Below are 14,644 nucleotides of genomic sequence, written 5' to 3'. Positions count from 1 at the left end.
TCAATTTGCTGTCAATTTGCAAATGTTAGGCGGAAAAATGCCCTCAAATGGACGAAATGGACTGAAAAGTGTGGATATTTCCACAAAATTTAATGCAATTTCAATTACGAATGTATTCATCACGCATAAGTCATGCCTTGGCCTTGGCCTGGCGCATTCAGCAAATACTTAGCCGTTCTTGATGGTCGGCTTTAATCTTCGACAAATACAATGTCTCGGCCAACACTCTGCTACATGGATCAGCTATCCTTAACACAGTTACCTATATGTTTCTCTCAATCTTGTTCCCAAGTGTTGTGATAACCAGTAGCCACTTGTTAAAACCAAACAGTACCCGTAAGTGACGCACCCGGGCTTCGTATATTCTAATGGAATTTTACTCCGCTTTGATGTTGTAAAACTTTGTTAAACAAAAGAGTGGGATTTAGCCATCCAAACTCTGGGGGTAAATGCATTTATATATATTACCGAGCGGCGGGGCTAAAGCCGCAGACATGCCACCTCCGTGCACAAAGAAAGTAATTTACGATCTGGCAGATCTAATGGCAGACGCATCATAAGTACACGCGGCACCAAATGGGGGGTGTGCACTTGTCTGTCTATTCTAGGCCTCAGTCGCCGAGTGTCGCCGAGTGTCGCCGGGCCTGCCATGCCCCTGGCAAATTAGGTGCTAAAGCTTTACACAAAGCCTCAGCCCACACGATACAAGATTTGTGTGAATTATGAGAGGGAGGTCGGTCGCTGGTGATGCTGATGCTTTGTCATGGAAGGTTGATAAGATCTCTGGAGATCTCTAACGCCACTAGGGTCGAATAATTGAGATCAGTGTTCAGCCGAGATTTGGAGCAACCACTTGTGTGTGCTCTCGCCTGGTTTAAAAAAAAAAGGTTCTTAGTGATCGTAGTCCTGACACTCAAGGATCTACTGATATAAAGTTTTCAGTATTTTTTTCACTTAGAAGATATTTTAGTTAATAAAAGTGGACGCAAATAAACTTTTTGCTAAGCAGTGAATCGATTGAAGTTGAAAGTGTTCTTGAATTGGAGCTACAAAAACTAAATAGATTCCTAATGAAAAATCGAAACCGATTCGTAGTGCCAAACTAATACAAAAGTAATCAAATCCGAAGGCATTAAAGCCAATGCGATTGAGCGCGGCTGGAAGTCAATAAAAATAAATACATAAAAGCAAGTTGTGGTCCAGGAAATAATGTCAGCAACCACGAGTCCAGCCGAATCATCTACTGCCACGGGCGGCCCCACCACAACCACCTCCACCGCCGCCGCAACAGTAACCAATGCGATTGTGAAGACAGTGGAGGCCATAATTAGCAGCACGGCTCCAGCAGCCAGCCAAAGTCCCAGTCCGAGCCCCAGTGGCTTTTCAACGCCCACTCAATCGCCCACTTCCTCATCCACTCCCACGACGACAGCCTCCATGGGCGGCCCGGAAGAGAAACTCAGCGTGCAGGATTTGAGCCAGACACTGCAGCACTTTGGCGTAGTTGACTATTTGGTGTTCATAGCCATGCTGGCGGTATGCGCCGTCATCGGGGTCTATTTCGGCTTCATCGAAAAGAAGCAGAAGGCAAAGAAGAAGGGACAGCTGGCCGGCAAGGATGGGGCTGGCGCGGCCGGAGTCGAGGAGCGGCGCGGCTCCGAGGCATTGGATTACCTGGTGGGCGGTCGTCAAATGAAAGTGTTTCCGGTCGCGCTGTCACTAGTGGCCAGGTGAGTTACCGTTACGGCTATATGTAAATGTTAAATTGGTATTGGCCACGTAGCTTTTGTTGTTGTTGTTGTATCTGGCTGGATATCCAACAGGATATGTGGCCTTGCTGTTTAATTGCTTTTGACGTGGCCAGAACAATAGAGAGTGAGGTAGTTTAATGTGTGCGGGGCTCTGAGATTTGATGGGTTTTCCTAAAGTCAATTCCGCCTCTTCTGTTTCTTAAGTCTCTTAAAGGATAATCCTTTAAGTTAAGTGGGATGCATTTCCCTGGATGGCTTATTCTATATGAAATTCAGGCATGTATTTTGAGGGATTTTAAGAGGATAATCTCCTCAAATTGATGAGGATGTGCATACACTTGAATTCAGAAATAATATTTGCACAATTTATCGTAATGGGCTTGGCTTATCCCTGGCAAATCAATCTAAATATTTTCGGCAATTTTCCACATCGACCAAACGTGCGTATACGTAATCTAAGCAAAAGACCAGACCAAACCAGACCAGACCGTCGTCTGGCTGGACGGCAATTGTTTGGCCAGGGCAAACAGAATAACATTTTATTTAAAAGTTTTCTTTACAAGCCCCCGGATGGCGTAAACAATATTCATTGTCAGGGTCAAGCCTATTATGGCCGATGATGAGGACAATAATGATGATTTTGATAATGATGGGATTCCGGGCGATGCTGATTGTGCTGATATTGAAACGGCTTGCGGAACTTTTGGCAAGTAAATATACGAGTATGTACCGAGAATCTGGCGTATAAATACAACTTAGCAGCTTTCTGTGTCTAAGCCAGATTGAAGTTATTTAAACTTACGCCCGCCGCAAACTCAAATAATTTGCCCAAAATTACTTTTTCTTTGCCGTTGCTATTCCTATTGCTGTTGCGGTTCGGCGAAGTGACCTTGGACGGTAGAACTGGGGGACTCTTTGACACGTTTTGGTCAAGCACCTTTCGCAGGGTGCGGCCCTTTTGTCTTAGGCGTGTTGTCGCCGCATTAATGACCAGGCCGTCAGGTCCTGGTCTCCACAATACCATACCGGTTCTCTAGTACTTGGTCATTTGCCTCGGCTGACAATTGTTTTGTGCGCCTTTTATTGTTATGGCATTCTATTTGTTGTCGTTTGCCTTTTGCAACAAATTCGGCCAACGTGCTTTGAATCACAATTACATGCCGCATCATTTTTTCTTCTCTTCTGTCCTCTCAAAATTTCATTTGTGGCAGGAATATTTTTTTCAATTTTTCAAATACGAGTAGACCCCCTGCATAAGATTGTGTTTCGGTGTGTGTTTGTCTGCATACTTTAACGCCGCTTGTTATCAACTTTTAATGGCATTTCTCTTTCGGTTGCCCAACTTTTTTTCTGTTCTGGCAAATCATTTGTTTTGTGCGGCCGAAATTGAAATGATGATTGTTATGGACATTAATCATTAAAATCAGATTACGGAATGCACGAGAAGCCAGAGAAAGTTTTCTTTCGCCCAATGCGACCAGACAGAATGTTAGCTCGATTACCATTTGCGCCACATTTCTGTTAGTCATAATCCAATCGATTTGCTGTTAAGAGATGAGCTTAGTAAATGCTGCCAGAGTTTCTTCTTAAATTTCTTTCACCTTCCCGCTGACTTTTGCCGTATAGCTTCGGGGCAAGTCAAGCCTGAACTTGATTTAATTAAAAACTTATTTTAAGCGAAAGGAAAATTAAATTTCAGGCTGGAGTAAAAATAAACCTTGATCAATCGGTCGTCAATTAGTGTTAGTCCAACTTTATGCCTTGGCCATAATTGAGCTGGACTAATATTTTACCTCTCTCCACAGCTTCGTCTCGGGCATTTCTCTTTTGGGCACCTCGACGGAAATCTATGTGTATGGCACACAGTACGCCTTCATCCTGGTGACCCTGGCCATCTCGGGCGCCATCTCGTGGTACATCTTCCTGCCGGTGTTCTGCAACCTGCAGCTGACATCCACCTATGAGGTAAGCTGAACGTTCTCCGAATCGATGGAGATGTAAGTGTCTGCATGTTACACATTAATTCGAGTTTTTGAGTGCATAAAATTCTGTATTTTCTCTAATATTTGATGGCATGCTATTGTGTAAGTAAAATTTAAGGGAAACGAGTATTTCCATGGCATTTCTTTGTGTGATAAAAACAAAGCAGTGCAAGGGTCAGACTCAGAGCCGGCGTGCAATCAGCTGAAAATGTTTTTTGCCTCCTCTGTATTTGCATGCCGTTGCAATTACATTGGGGGTTGGGGTGTCCCGTTGTTGTTCGATATCTACGAGGGTATGGGGCACACAATGCCAGCTGCAATAAGCCAGAACAATACCAATTGTCTCGACTGACATACGGAAATTTCGTTGCTGCTGTAGTTGTTCCTGGTCCTGGTAGCTGGTTTCTGGCTTCTGGTAGTCGTAGTAGTTTATAAGTTAGTACTGGCAACATGGCGTATGAGTAATATTCGATTATGTATGCGCGACGTAGCCGCACAGCCACATTCTATGTGTCCGTGTACTTGTGCGTGTACGTGTACGTGCCCGTGTCCGTGTGGGTGGGCAATGTTTATTGTGTTAACCAAATGCCGAAGAACCAATGGAAAAAAATATTTACAGTACTTCGAGATGCGCTTTAACAAATCGGTTCGCCTGCTGGGATCCGCCCTCTTCACCTGCTCAAACGTAAGTTGAATACAATTTTGAACTAAAAAAGAAAATAATAATAATAATAAAAATAAAGAATCTTTCAAGTGCTCCGGAAATAGCCCTTTGTATTGACTTAACTTCTTTTGAATCTTCTTTCAATAGCTGATCTGGCTGCCCATTGTCATCTTTGTGCCTGCCCTGGCCTTTAATCAAGGTAAGAGGGCTTTCAATTGACAAATACATTCACGGAGTGTGAGATACTCCTAGAGAAAGTACTTGTCTGCGGAAAGTGTTGACTTTTGTATAATTTTTACAGTCACCGGCATAAATATACATGTCATCACACCCATCGTGTGCGTCATCTGCATATTCTACACAACTGCCGGTGGCCTGAAGGCCGTTGTCTGGACAGATGTGATCCAGACCATTGTGATGGTGTTCGCCATTTTCTTTGTCATTATTAAGGGCACTATGGATGTGGGCGGCCTCGGTGTGGTTATCCAGCGCAACTTCGACAGCGGACGTCTCGAATGGCCGGAGTAGGTGAAATTTTAATTACCTAAAGATTTCAATGATAAAATTATCACTTGATGGTAGTTTCAGCCTTTGTGTGTTTTACTTTTTGACATATTTACCTCTTCCCTCTTATTTACCAAACAGAATGACATTCGATCCCAAAGTACGCATGTCCATGATTGCTATGATGTTGGGAAACGTGGGACAATTTGCATATCAATTGGGCTGTAATCAGATCATTATACAGCGCTACAATTCGCTGCCCGGAAAGAAGGAGATGGCCCAGACGTCGTTCATCTTCATTGTCGGATTGACTGTCCTCAATGCAGTTTGCCTATACAACGGACTCTTGCTCTATGCCACATACTACGACTGCGATCCGTTGACCACTAAGGTAGGACCAAACTATTTGAAAGATACATTTAGCATTTCTTTGAAGGGTGAAATTGCTTGCAGTTGGCAGTGGCAAAGGATCAGCTAGTACCTCTGCTGGTGGTGCAGTCGCTTAGCTCCTTTCCTGGAGTTCCTGGCATGTTTGTGGCTGGCGTGTTTAGTGCTGCACTTAGTTCTCTGTCAACGGGTCTCAATTCACTGGCTGCTGTCTTCCTGGAGGATTACATTAAGCCATTGAGAAAGAAGCCCATGACCGAGCATGAGGTTGCTATTACAGTGCGCCTCTGTACGGTCATTATAGGCGTCCTCTCCGTTGGCCTGGTCTTTGTGGTCGAGCGCATGGGCACTCATGTGATGCAGCTCTCCATGACCGTGGGTGCGATTGTCAATGGTCCTCTGATGGGCCTGTTTGTGATGGGACTGCTGATCCCGAGCATTAATTCAAAGGTCTGTATTCCCAACGAAGTGCTTGAGTTAGAGAAATAAGGATAAATATTCGTGTCTATCCAGAGCGCACTGTTGGGCACCGTTGTCTCGTTCTTCTTCATGGCCTGGCTGTGTCTCTCAGCCCAAATGGCTGTTACATCGGGGGAGATGCAGTGGGAGACCAAGCCGGTAAGCACCGATGGATGTACCTACGAATTCGAGCGTCCCTTGGTAACCCCAGCAAATGTCACCATTCCAAAGGCAGAGCATGCGTAAGTTTTCCGTTATACCTTTTGAATAATCAACGAGTTTTCACCTTTTAAACTATTTTTACAGGCCCCTTAGTTTTGGGGAGGAGATCTATCATGTTTCCTTCATGTTTTACTCCATGATCGGATCCGCTGTGGCTGTGGCGGTTGCCCAGCTGGCAGGCTTCTTCTTTGGTCGCAATGACCCCAAAGATGTGGACCCCGACCTGCTGTCCCCCTGCATCCGGAGATTCTATAAGACCAACTATGCCACCGTTCAGCTGGAAGAGAATACCTTAACGAATTTCAATGATAAATGTTAGAGCTAACTTTTGCCATGTACTTGTTAATAAAATTTACTATTAAGAAGGAAGATATTTCAATTCTCTTAGATAAACTATATTTTGAAACTAACTTCTGTCTTAGTGAATCGATCGAAACTAAACCAATCATTTTAATCACTTTAGTACTTTCAATTGCGCTACGGTGCTGGCATACGCAATTTGGGTGCAGTGCTCTTCATAGTGGACACGGTAAGCACTTCACTCCAGCATTTATTTGACACTAGTTTCACACTATCCGCCCTCTCTCTCCCACAGACAATCTGGCTGCCACTATGCATGTATATTCCGGCTATCACCTATAGCCAGGGTGAGTTTAATTTTGTCATGTACCCTACTATTCTCATTACTCCTCCGTCTATCCACCCATATATGTACACTCGTTGGTATGCGGAATTATTGGTATATTGCATTCAGTAACCGGCACTGGCATATATGTAATCACGCCCATTGTGTGCATCATCTGCACCTTCTACACGTGTGTGGTGAGGTCTAATTAAATCTTGCTGCCATTTTGTCAGTGCGGAGGCAACTCGAAGTCTTTGTCATTTCAGGGCGGACTGAAGGCCGTCATTTGGTCAGATGTAATACAGAGTTTCGTGATGTTCGGCTCTATTTTGGTGGTGTGCATCAAGGGGACCTACGATGTGGGTGGACTGGCTGTTGTTCTGCAACGCAACGAAGAAAGTGGACGTCTTAATGCCCCGGAGTAAGTCATGGGCGATATTGATTGGCGGTTTTCCGCTAAAAAAATTTTCCTACTCTTAGATGGACATGGGATCCCACCGTGCGATTGTCCATGTTGTCTGTAATTGTGGGCGGAACTCTTCATAAGATACAATCCTCGGATGTAAATCAGATCTCTATTCAGCGCTTCCTCTCCTTGCCCAGCTATGAGCATGCGAAGCGTTGCATGCAGGTTTTTACACTGCTCTTGATATTCCTCTTGAGCTGTTGCTGCTACATGGGCTTGGTGTCCTATGCCGTCTACCATGACTGTGATCCCATTAGCACAAAGGTAATCAATCATTTTCAAATAAGATCCTCTCAAAGCTTAGGGATATAGTATTCGTTTTGCGGGGGATGCCGCGCCACAAAACTTTCCCACTCGTTTAAGTATATTATTCTTTTACTTCCAAACTCTTTGAACAGCTGGCCAAGGCTAGTGATCAGCTTCCTTCGCTGCTGATGATGCGTACTCTAGGATCGATGCCGGGTCTGCCCGGACTCTTTGTTGCCGGGGTCTTCAGTGCAGCCCTTAGTTCCCTTTCGACGGGTCTCAATTCCTTGGCATGTGTTCTTACACAGGATATTGTCCAACCCTTGCTAAAGAAACCCTTGACGGAGCGCCAGACTGCGTTTTGGCTGCGTGGGATAGTCGTTGGCTTTGGTTTCTCATGCATTGGGATGGTTAAGATCGTGGAAAAGCTGGGAAATGTGGTTCCACTGGCTACAACCGTAGCGGCTGTATCAATGGGTCCACTTTTAGGCATTTATGGCATGGGCGTGGGACTGCCATGGGTCAAGGGAAAGGTGAGTTATCCTCCGAAATATAATTTAACTATACCTTATTTTGATTTGATTTGTTGCCAGAGTGTCATGGTGGGTAGCCTGGTTTCCTTCCTGGTCCTGGCCTGGATATGTATCAACGCACAACTAGGTCAAATGAATGGCGAGATTCGTTATCCCAAGATGCCCGTTTCGGTCGAGGGCTGTGATTACACCTTCGACAATGCCACTGTCTTTCAGGCCATCCATGATTACAGGTAAGTATAGGATCTCTATGGGTTCATCTTTAACATCGATATTTCTCCATCTATTCTAGTCCTTCGGAGCGTAATCTTTACCACTTATCCTTTTTCTGGTACACCGCTTTTGGCGGTGTCATTTGCACAGTTTTTTCTCTGCTGGCTAGCCTGTTTTTTGGCTGGGAGGACCTGTCTCAAATGGATCCCGCCTTGATCACGCCCTGCATGCGTCGATTCCTGCCCAACAAAAACTACCAAGCCGTCAAAATGCAGGATCTTTTGAAGCGCAAGGAATGCCATACGGAGACCGAAATAAATTCTTAAACTAAAACAATAAAGATGCAGTTTTACTTTTGCCTGAACTACTATTTTTTCTTAAGTCTGACTTGTAACTAATTTTGCATCTGTATGGTTGTGCATGCTACTAAAGTCTGTCTTATTGAATACTATTTCAAATAGTTAAATCATTCAAGCGATTAAAACTGACCAAATCCCTTGAAACACTTTAGTATTTTCAATTTCGCTATGGTGCTGGCATACGCAATTTCGGAGCCATACTATTCATAGTAGGCACGGTAAGTACTTCAGCCCAACATTTATTTTAACCAAGTCTCAAACTATTCCCGCTTTCTCCCGCAGATGCTCTGGTTGCCTGTAGCCATTTACGTCCCGGCTATCACTTATAACCAGGGTGAGTTTTATTTTTCTAGTGCATTGTCTATCCATAATCGTATATATGTTTACTCGTTCGTATGCGGATTTATTGGTATGTTGCATCCAGTAACCGGCACTGGCATATATGTAATCACGCCCATTGTGTGCATCATCTGCACCTTCTACACGTGTGTGGTGAGGTCTAATTAAATCTTGCTACCATTTTGTCAGTGTGGAGGCAACTCGAAATGTTTGTCATTTCAGGGTGGACTGAAGGCCGTCATTTGGACAGATGTCATACAGAGTTTCGTGATGTTCGGCTCCATTTTGGCGGTGTGCATCAAGGGGACCTACGATGTGGGTGGACTGCCTGTTGTTCTACAACGCAACGAGGACAGTGGACGTCTGAATGTCCCAGAGTCAGTATTGCGCCACATTGATGTAGGGTTTTCCACTTAATCTTTTAGTTCCTAAGCTTAGATGGACATGGGATCCCACCGTGCGATTGTCCATGTTATCTGTGATTGTGGGCGGCACTCTTCACAAGATGCAATCCTCGGATGTCAATCAAGTATCCATTCAGCGCTTCCTCTCCCTGCCCAGCTATGAGCATGCGAAGCGTTGCATGCTAGTTTTTACATTGCTCCTAATATTCCTCTTGAGCTGTTGCTGCTACATGGGCTTGGTGTCCTATGCCGTCTACCATGACTGTGATCCCATTAGTACAAAGGTAATCAAACTCGCTTTCAGAGTATTCTTAAAACTAATGTTCGGTAATATTCTATTGCATATTAATTGTTCTATTTTAACCATCTATCTAGCTGGCCAAGGCTAGTGATCAGCTCCCTTCGCTGCTGATGATGCGTACTCTAGGATCGTGGCCGGGTCTGCCCGGACTTTTCGTTGCCGGGGTCTTTAGTGCAGCCCTTAGTTCCCTTTCTACGGGTCTCAATTCATTGGCTTGTGTGGTCACTCAAGATATTATGCGACCCTTGCTGAAGAAACCCCTAACTGAGCGCCAGACTGCGTTTTGGCTGCGTGCAATTGTCGTTGGCTTTGGCTTCTCATGCATCGGGATGGTTAACATCGTGGAGAAGCTGGGAAATGTCATTCCGCTGGTCACAACCACATCGGCCGTGACAATGGGTCCACTTTTGGGCATTTATTGCATGGGCGTGGGTCTGCCATGGGTCAAAGGAAAGGTGAGTTGTCCTCTGATATATAATACAATTTTTCCTTCATTTGAATGGGTTCCTTGCCAGAGTGTCATGGTGGGTAGCCTTGTTTCCTTCCTGGCCCTGGGCTGGATATGTGTGAAGGCTCAGCTGGGGAAAATGAATGGCGAGATTCGTTATCCCAAGATGCCCGTTTCAGTCGAGGGCTGTGATTACAGCTTCGACAATGCCACTGTCTTTCAGGCCATCCATGATTACAGGTAAGTATAGGATCTCTATGGGTTCATCTTTAACATCGATATTTCTCCATCTGTTCTAGTCCTTCGGAGCGTAATCTTTACCACTTATCCTTTTTCTGGTACACCGCTTTTGGCGGGGTCATTTGCACAGTTTTTTCTCTGCTGGCTAGCCTGTTTTTTGGCTGGGAGGACCTGTCTCAAATGGATCCCGCCTTGATCACGCCCTGCATGCGTCGATTCCTGCCCAAGAAAAACTGTCAGGCCGTGAATATGCAGGATCTGTTTAAGCGCTAGGATTGCGATGCTAACACTGTAAAACATTCTTAAGTTTGACAAATAAAGATATACTATTTCTCTCTGCCTAAACGACTTTAATTTGGCAGTGTTTTGTCCAAGCATGCATATATCACTTTATCAGTCCATCCTGTAAATACGCATTCATCAAAATAATCTATGTTCTGCTTTCTGTTTGATCTATTTATTGTAGTACTTCGAAAGACGTTTTGACAGACGTATCCGCATCTTTGGATCCTGTCTTTTTGTTGTGATGAATGTGAGTAGAAGTTCTGGCTTGATTGTTCTCTCAAAACTAATCATTTTTATATCTCAGATACTTTGGCAGCCCATATGCATTTATGTTCCGGCCCTGACTTTGAACCAAGGTACGTTAAATTTCTTAATCCTGGCTTGGTATGCGAGTATGTCATCATCTTTTCCTTGTTCTACAGTTTCTGGGATAAGTGTTAGCAAGATTGTTCCCATGACCAGTATGGTATGCATTTTATATACCAGTGTTGTAAGTACCCAAAAACCTCGCTCTTATATAAGTTTCTCCTGAGATTAATTAAAAAACCTTATGGTTTTTAGGGCGGCATAAAGGGCGTCGTATGGACAGATGTGATTCAGGGCTTTGTGATGATAGGTTCCATGGCCTTTGTCATCGTCAAGGGCACCTTGGACTTGGGTGGCTTGAATGTTGTGCTCGACCGGAATCGCCAGTTCGACCGGTTGGTGGGTCCAGAGTAAGTTTATTTTTAAGGTCTCAATCTGCATGCTTATAGGATTGCCATGCTTAATGAATGAATCTTCTTCAGCATGACCTTAGATCCTACTGTGCGAATGGGTGTCCTTGCTTTGTTCATCGGTGGGGCTTTCTTCAAGCTCCAGGCAAATGGCATTAACCAGAGCATTGTGCAGAGATATCTTACCTTGCCAAACTTCAGAGCAGTGAAACAAGCAATACTATTATCGTTAACTGGCTTTATGATTGTCCTATTGATGTGCGTTTATATTGGAATGCTGGCATTTGCTGAATTCTATCACTGCGATCCCATTACTACTGGTGTAAGTAGATCATTATAAGAAATTATAAGTTGTAATACTATACCTATCTTGCAGTTGGCTCGTGCAAAGGATCAAGTTATCCCTCTGTATGTGATGAAAAGTGTTGGAACTTTTCCCGGCCTGGTGGGGCTCTTTGTGGCTGGAGTGTTTAGTGCTGCCCTTAGTTCGCTTTCCACGGCACTCAACTCCCTGTCGGGTGTGATTCTGACGGACTTCATAGAACCGTTCCGCAAGAAACCCCTGACCGAGCGTCAAACCGCCTTCGTGCTGAGGGGTGTGGTTGTGGTCTTTGGTCTACTGTCAATGGCCAGTGTTCCAATTGTGGAGAAACTTGGTCTGGTCATGCAGTTGTCCTCGACAGTTGCTGCCATAACTTGCGGTCCCCTCCTGGGAGCCTTCAGTGTGGGAATGCTCCTGCCATTTGTAAAAACCGAGGTTTGATTTACAATGTTTTTTTTTAGTGTATTTTATGAAAATTAACCCTCCCCATTGAAGAGTCTCCTCACTGGCATTTCGTGTGCCTCAACCTTCACAGCCTATATTGTGGTAAGAGCTCAAATCGCCATATTTACTGGCCAAATGACGTCGCCCACGAAGCCCGTCTCTGTGGAGGATTGCGACTATCTTTTCGATCTGCCTGACAAACGGAATGCCACCACAATGGCGTATGTATATTGTCCCAAGTGGGCGAAGCCAACCAGGAAAATATCTTAATGTTATCCTTTTTTCCATCACAGAACCCCAGCTGAAGACAAGAGCTTTAGTATCCATGAGATCTCGTTTTTGTGGTACACTACAGTTGGATCTGTGGGCACCCTAGTCGGATCGCTCTTGGCCACCCTATACTTTGGGCGGCAGGATCCTCGGCTGGTGGATAAGGAACTGGTTAGCCCTGTCCTGCGCAAATTCTGGTACGGCGAATACGAGAGTGTGGCCTGTCATGATAAAACGGAGCTGGCACTCCATGAATCTGTGACTCAACCAAAACTTGAGCTGGCTGAAAAGTTCTAGAAATAGTCATCTTTTATTAGGATATCCCAATAAATGTGTGTTCTATCAACTAATGCATTGCATCTTTGTAGTTTTTCTTAGATGTAAGAATTGTTTTGTACCCACACCTAACCGAATGACTCTTTTAGCTATTCCTGCCTGTGCCTTTCCACCAGAATCAGAGTTTTTTTTAGATCTGGCGAACCAATATACATACTTATACATACTCATTCTTTCAGTACTTTGAGAGACGTTTCAGCAGGCGAATGCGTTTGTTTGGGGCAGCCCTGTTCGTCCTGAAAGCGGTAAGATGATCTCACCAGGATTTTCAGTTGAATATCCATTAACTGATTATCTATCATTTCAGATTGTGTGGCTACCCATAGCTGTCTACGTTCCGGCCCTTACCTTCAACCAGGTGACTGGAATTGGGATTCACACCATCACACCCATTGTGATCGTCATTTGCACCTTTTACACCTGTGTGGGTGGCCTCAAGGGCGTTGTCTACACCGATGTGGTACAGAGCGTGATTATGTATGGATCCCTGATTGTTATCATGATTAAAGGAACTTTAGATTTGGGTGGATTCGGTGTTGTCTGGCGGCGCAATCAGGAAGGTGGACGTCTCAATACGCCAGAGTAAGATGATCCTCCATCAGACTAGAGATACATTCTCATATACCATTTCTTTAAATCTCCAGTTGGACTATGGATCCCACCGTTCGGCTGAGTGTGTTCTCTGTGTTTGTGGGCGGTGTAATCTTCAAGCTTCAGAGCACTTCCATCAATCAGGCCACAGTGCAGCGTTTCATGTCTCTGCCATCACTGAAGCACATCAAACAAACCCTTTACACCTTTTCAATTGGTCTGATTCTGCTCTACTGTGGCTGTATCTATATCGGTTTGGTGTGCTATGCCACCTACTACGACTGCGATCCCATGTCAACAGGTGTAAGTAGTACTCATTAAGTTAATGTTGTAAGGAAAGCGAAGCGATCTTTTAACTAAGAAAAATTCTGTACATCAGCGAGTATGTTTTTCGTAAAACTTTTATTTTATTTAGCTGGCTGGACGTCGGGATCAGCTGGTACCTCTGCTGGTAATGCGCGTCTTGGGTGTTGTTCCTGGCCTGCCAGGACTTTTCGTTTCGGCTGTCTTTAGCGCAGCCTTGAGCTCACTTTCCACGTTGCTAAACTCTTTGTCCGCCGTTATCCTGGAGGACTTTGTACGCCCCAAGATGGGAAAATCGATGAAAGAGAGTCATGTGGCTCTGACTATGCGTTTGGTGGTGATCATCTTTGGAATTAGCTCTATTTTTATGGTCTATGTGGTGGAGAAGCTGGGCATGGTGCTGCAGTTGTCGGCGACACTCCAGTCGAGCTTGTACGGGCCCATGTTGGGCGTTTTCACGGTTGGGATGCTAATGCCTTGGGTGGGCGAAAAGGTAAGAAGAAAGCTCCTTATGTAACTTCTTTCATAATTGGCTTTTGGCTTTTTTGCAGAGCACTTTTGTGGGAAGCATTTGTGCATTTTTAACCATGGCCTGGATAGCTGTCAACGCTCAGATCGCCAATGTCACAGGATCCTTCAGACACAAAAAACTACCTGTCTCCGTTGAGAATTGCGACTATGAGTTTGATATGAATCGATACCTCAACTCTACATCGGAACAGTAAGTCTTGACTATAGACGACAATTTCTGTGTAACTATTTCGATTGCCTTTATTCAGGGAGCATCACAGTGGATCCTCTGTGTACCACGTTTCGTTCTTGTTATACGCCATGTTGGGTGCATCGCTCACAATTATCATCGCGAACCTGGCCACATTCATATTCGGTCGTCAGGATGTCAAGGATGTAGATGAGGAACTTCTCGCTCCATTTGTTCAACGATATTTGCGAAAGAATAAATATTATGAGGGTGTGGAGCTGAAGAAGAGAACTAATAATTTATAAAGTACAGTACAAAATACCGACTACACAATAAGCTGGAGAAAAATTCACTTATAAATTATGTAATTGCGAATGTGTACACTCGAACTAGTTTAAACTTTTCCGGGCATTTGGTTCTTAATATTATATTGAAAATTTGTTCGAAACTTGTTTTAATTTTTTGTTTTTATATTTCTGGATATGATTTGTAGATATAACAGATTTAAACATTTTGTAAACACTTTAACAACTC

General features: G+C 44.3%; 1 protein-coding gene across 8 annotated transcripts; it reads left to right on the top strand.

Annotated features, from left to right (window-relative positions):
• The first annotated feature begins 643 nt into the window (after positions 1-643).
• Positions 644-14,551, top strand: LOC108157318 (sodium-coupled monocarboxylate transporter 1). Of its 8 annotated transcripts, none has more exons than XM_017289329.2 (10): positions 644-1,730; positions 3,557-3,716; positions 6,433-6,498; positions 6,565-6,616; positions 6,724-6,791; positions 6,861-7,015; positions 7,075-7,324; positions 7,459-7,839; positions 7,900-8,072; positions 8,132-8,414. In XM_017289329.2, the coding sequence occupies exons 1-10, from the start codon at positions 1,210-1,212 to the stop codon at positions 8,376-8,378; spliced, it is 2,073 nt and encodes a 690-aa protein (XP_017144818.1). In that variant the 5' UTR covers positions 644-1,209; the 3' UTR covers positions 8,379-8,414. The 8 variants fall into 8 exon arrangements, with proteins under 8 accessions (XP_017144818.1, XP_017144820.1, XP_033245196.1 ...); XM_017289331.2 differs by lacking the exons at positions 6,433-6,498; positions 6,565-6,616; positions 6,724-6,791; ... (3 more) ...; positions 7,900-8,072; positions 8,132-8,414 and adding exons at positions 8,564-8,629; positions 8,694-8,745; positions 8,836-8,903; ... (3 more) ...; positions 9,971-10,143; positions 10,203-10,482 and having other exon boundaries at positions 645-1,730; XM_033389305.1 differs by lacking the exons at positions 6,724-6,791; positions 6,861-7,015; positions 7,075-7,324; ... (1 more) ...; positions 7,900-8,072; positions 8,132-8,414 and adding exons at positions 8,836-8,903; positions 8,973-9,127; positions 9,189-9,438; ... (1 more) ...; positions 9,971-10,143; positions 10,203-10,482 and having other exon boundaries at positions 645-1,730.
• The last annotated feature ends 93 nt before the right edge of the window (positions 14,552-14,644 follow it).

Source organism: Drosophila miranda, chromosome 2 (assembly GCF_003369915.1).
Source record: "Drosophila miranda strain MSH22 chromosome 2, D.miranda_PacBio2.1, whole genome shotgun sequence".
NCBI lineage: Eukaryota > Metazoa > Arthropoda > Insecta > Diptera > Drosophilidae > Drosophila > Drosophila miranda.
The sequence above is the reverse complement of the archived record's forward strand: the minus strand, read 5'-3'. Positions and strand labels throughout refer to the sequence as shown.

Bases quoted from the DNA above. Each gene is read 5' to 3' on its own strand.
- LOC108157318 (XM_017289327.2), top strand. From the start codon at position 1,210: ATGTCAGCAACCACGAGTCCAGCCGAATCATCTACTGCCACGGGCGGC. The intron at 10,676-10,732 runs GTGAGTAGAAGT...TTTATATCTCAG, and splicing joins GTCTTTTTGTTGTGATGAAT to ATACTTTGGCAGCCCATATG. The intron at 11,902-11,961 runs GTTTGATTTACA...TCCCCATTGAAG, and splicing joins TGCCATTTGTAAAAACCGAG to AGTCTCCTCACTGGCATTTC.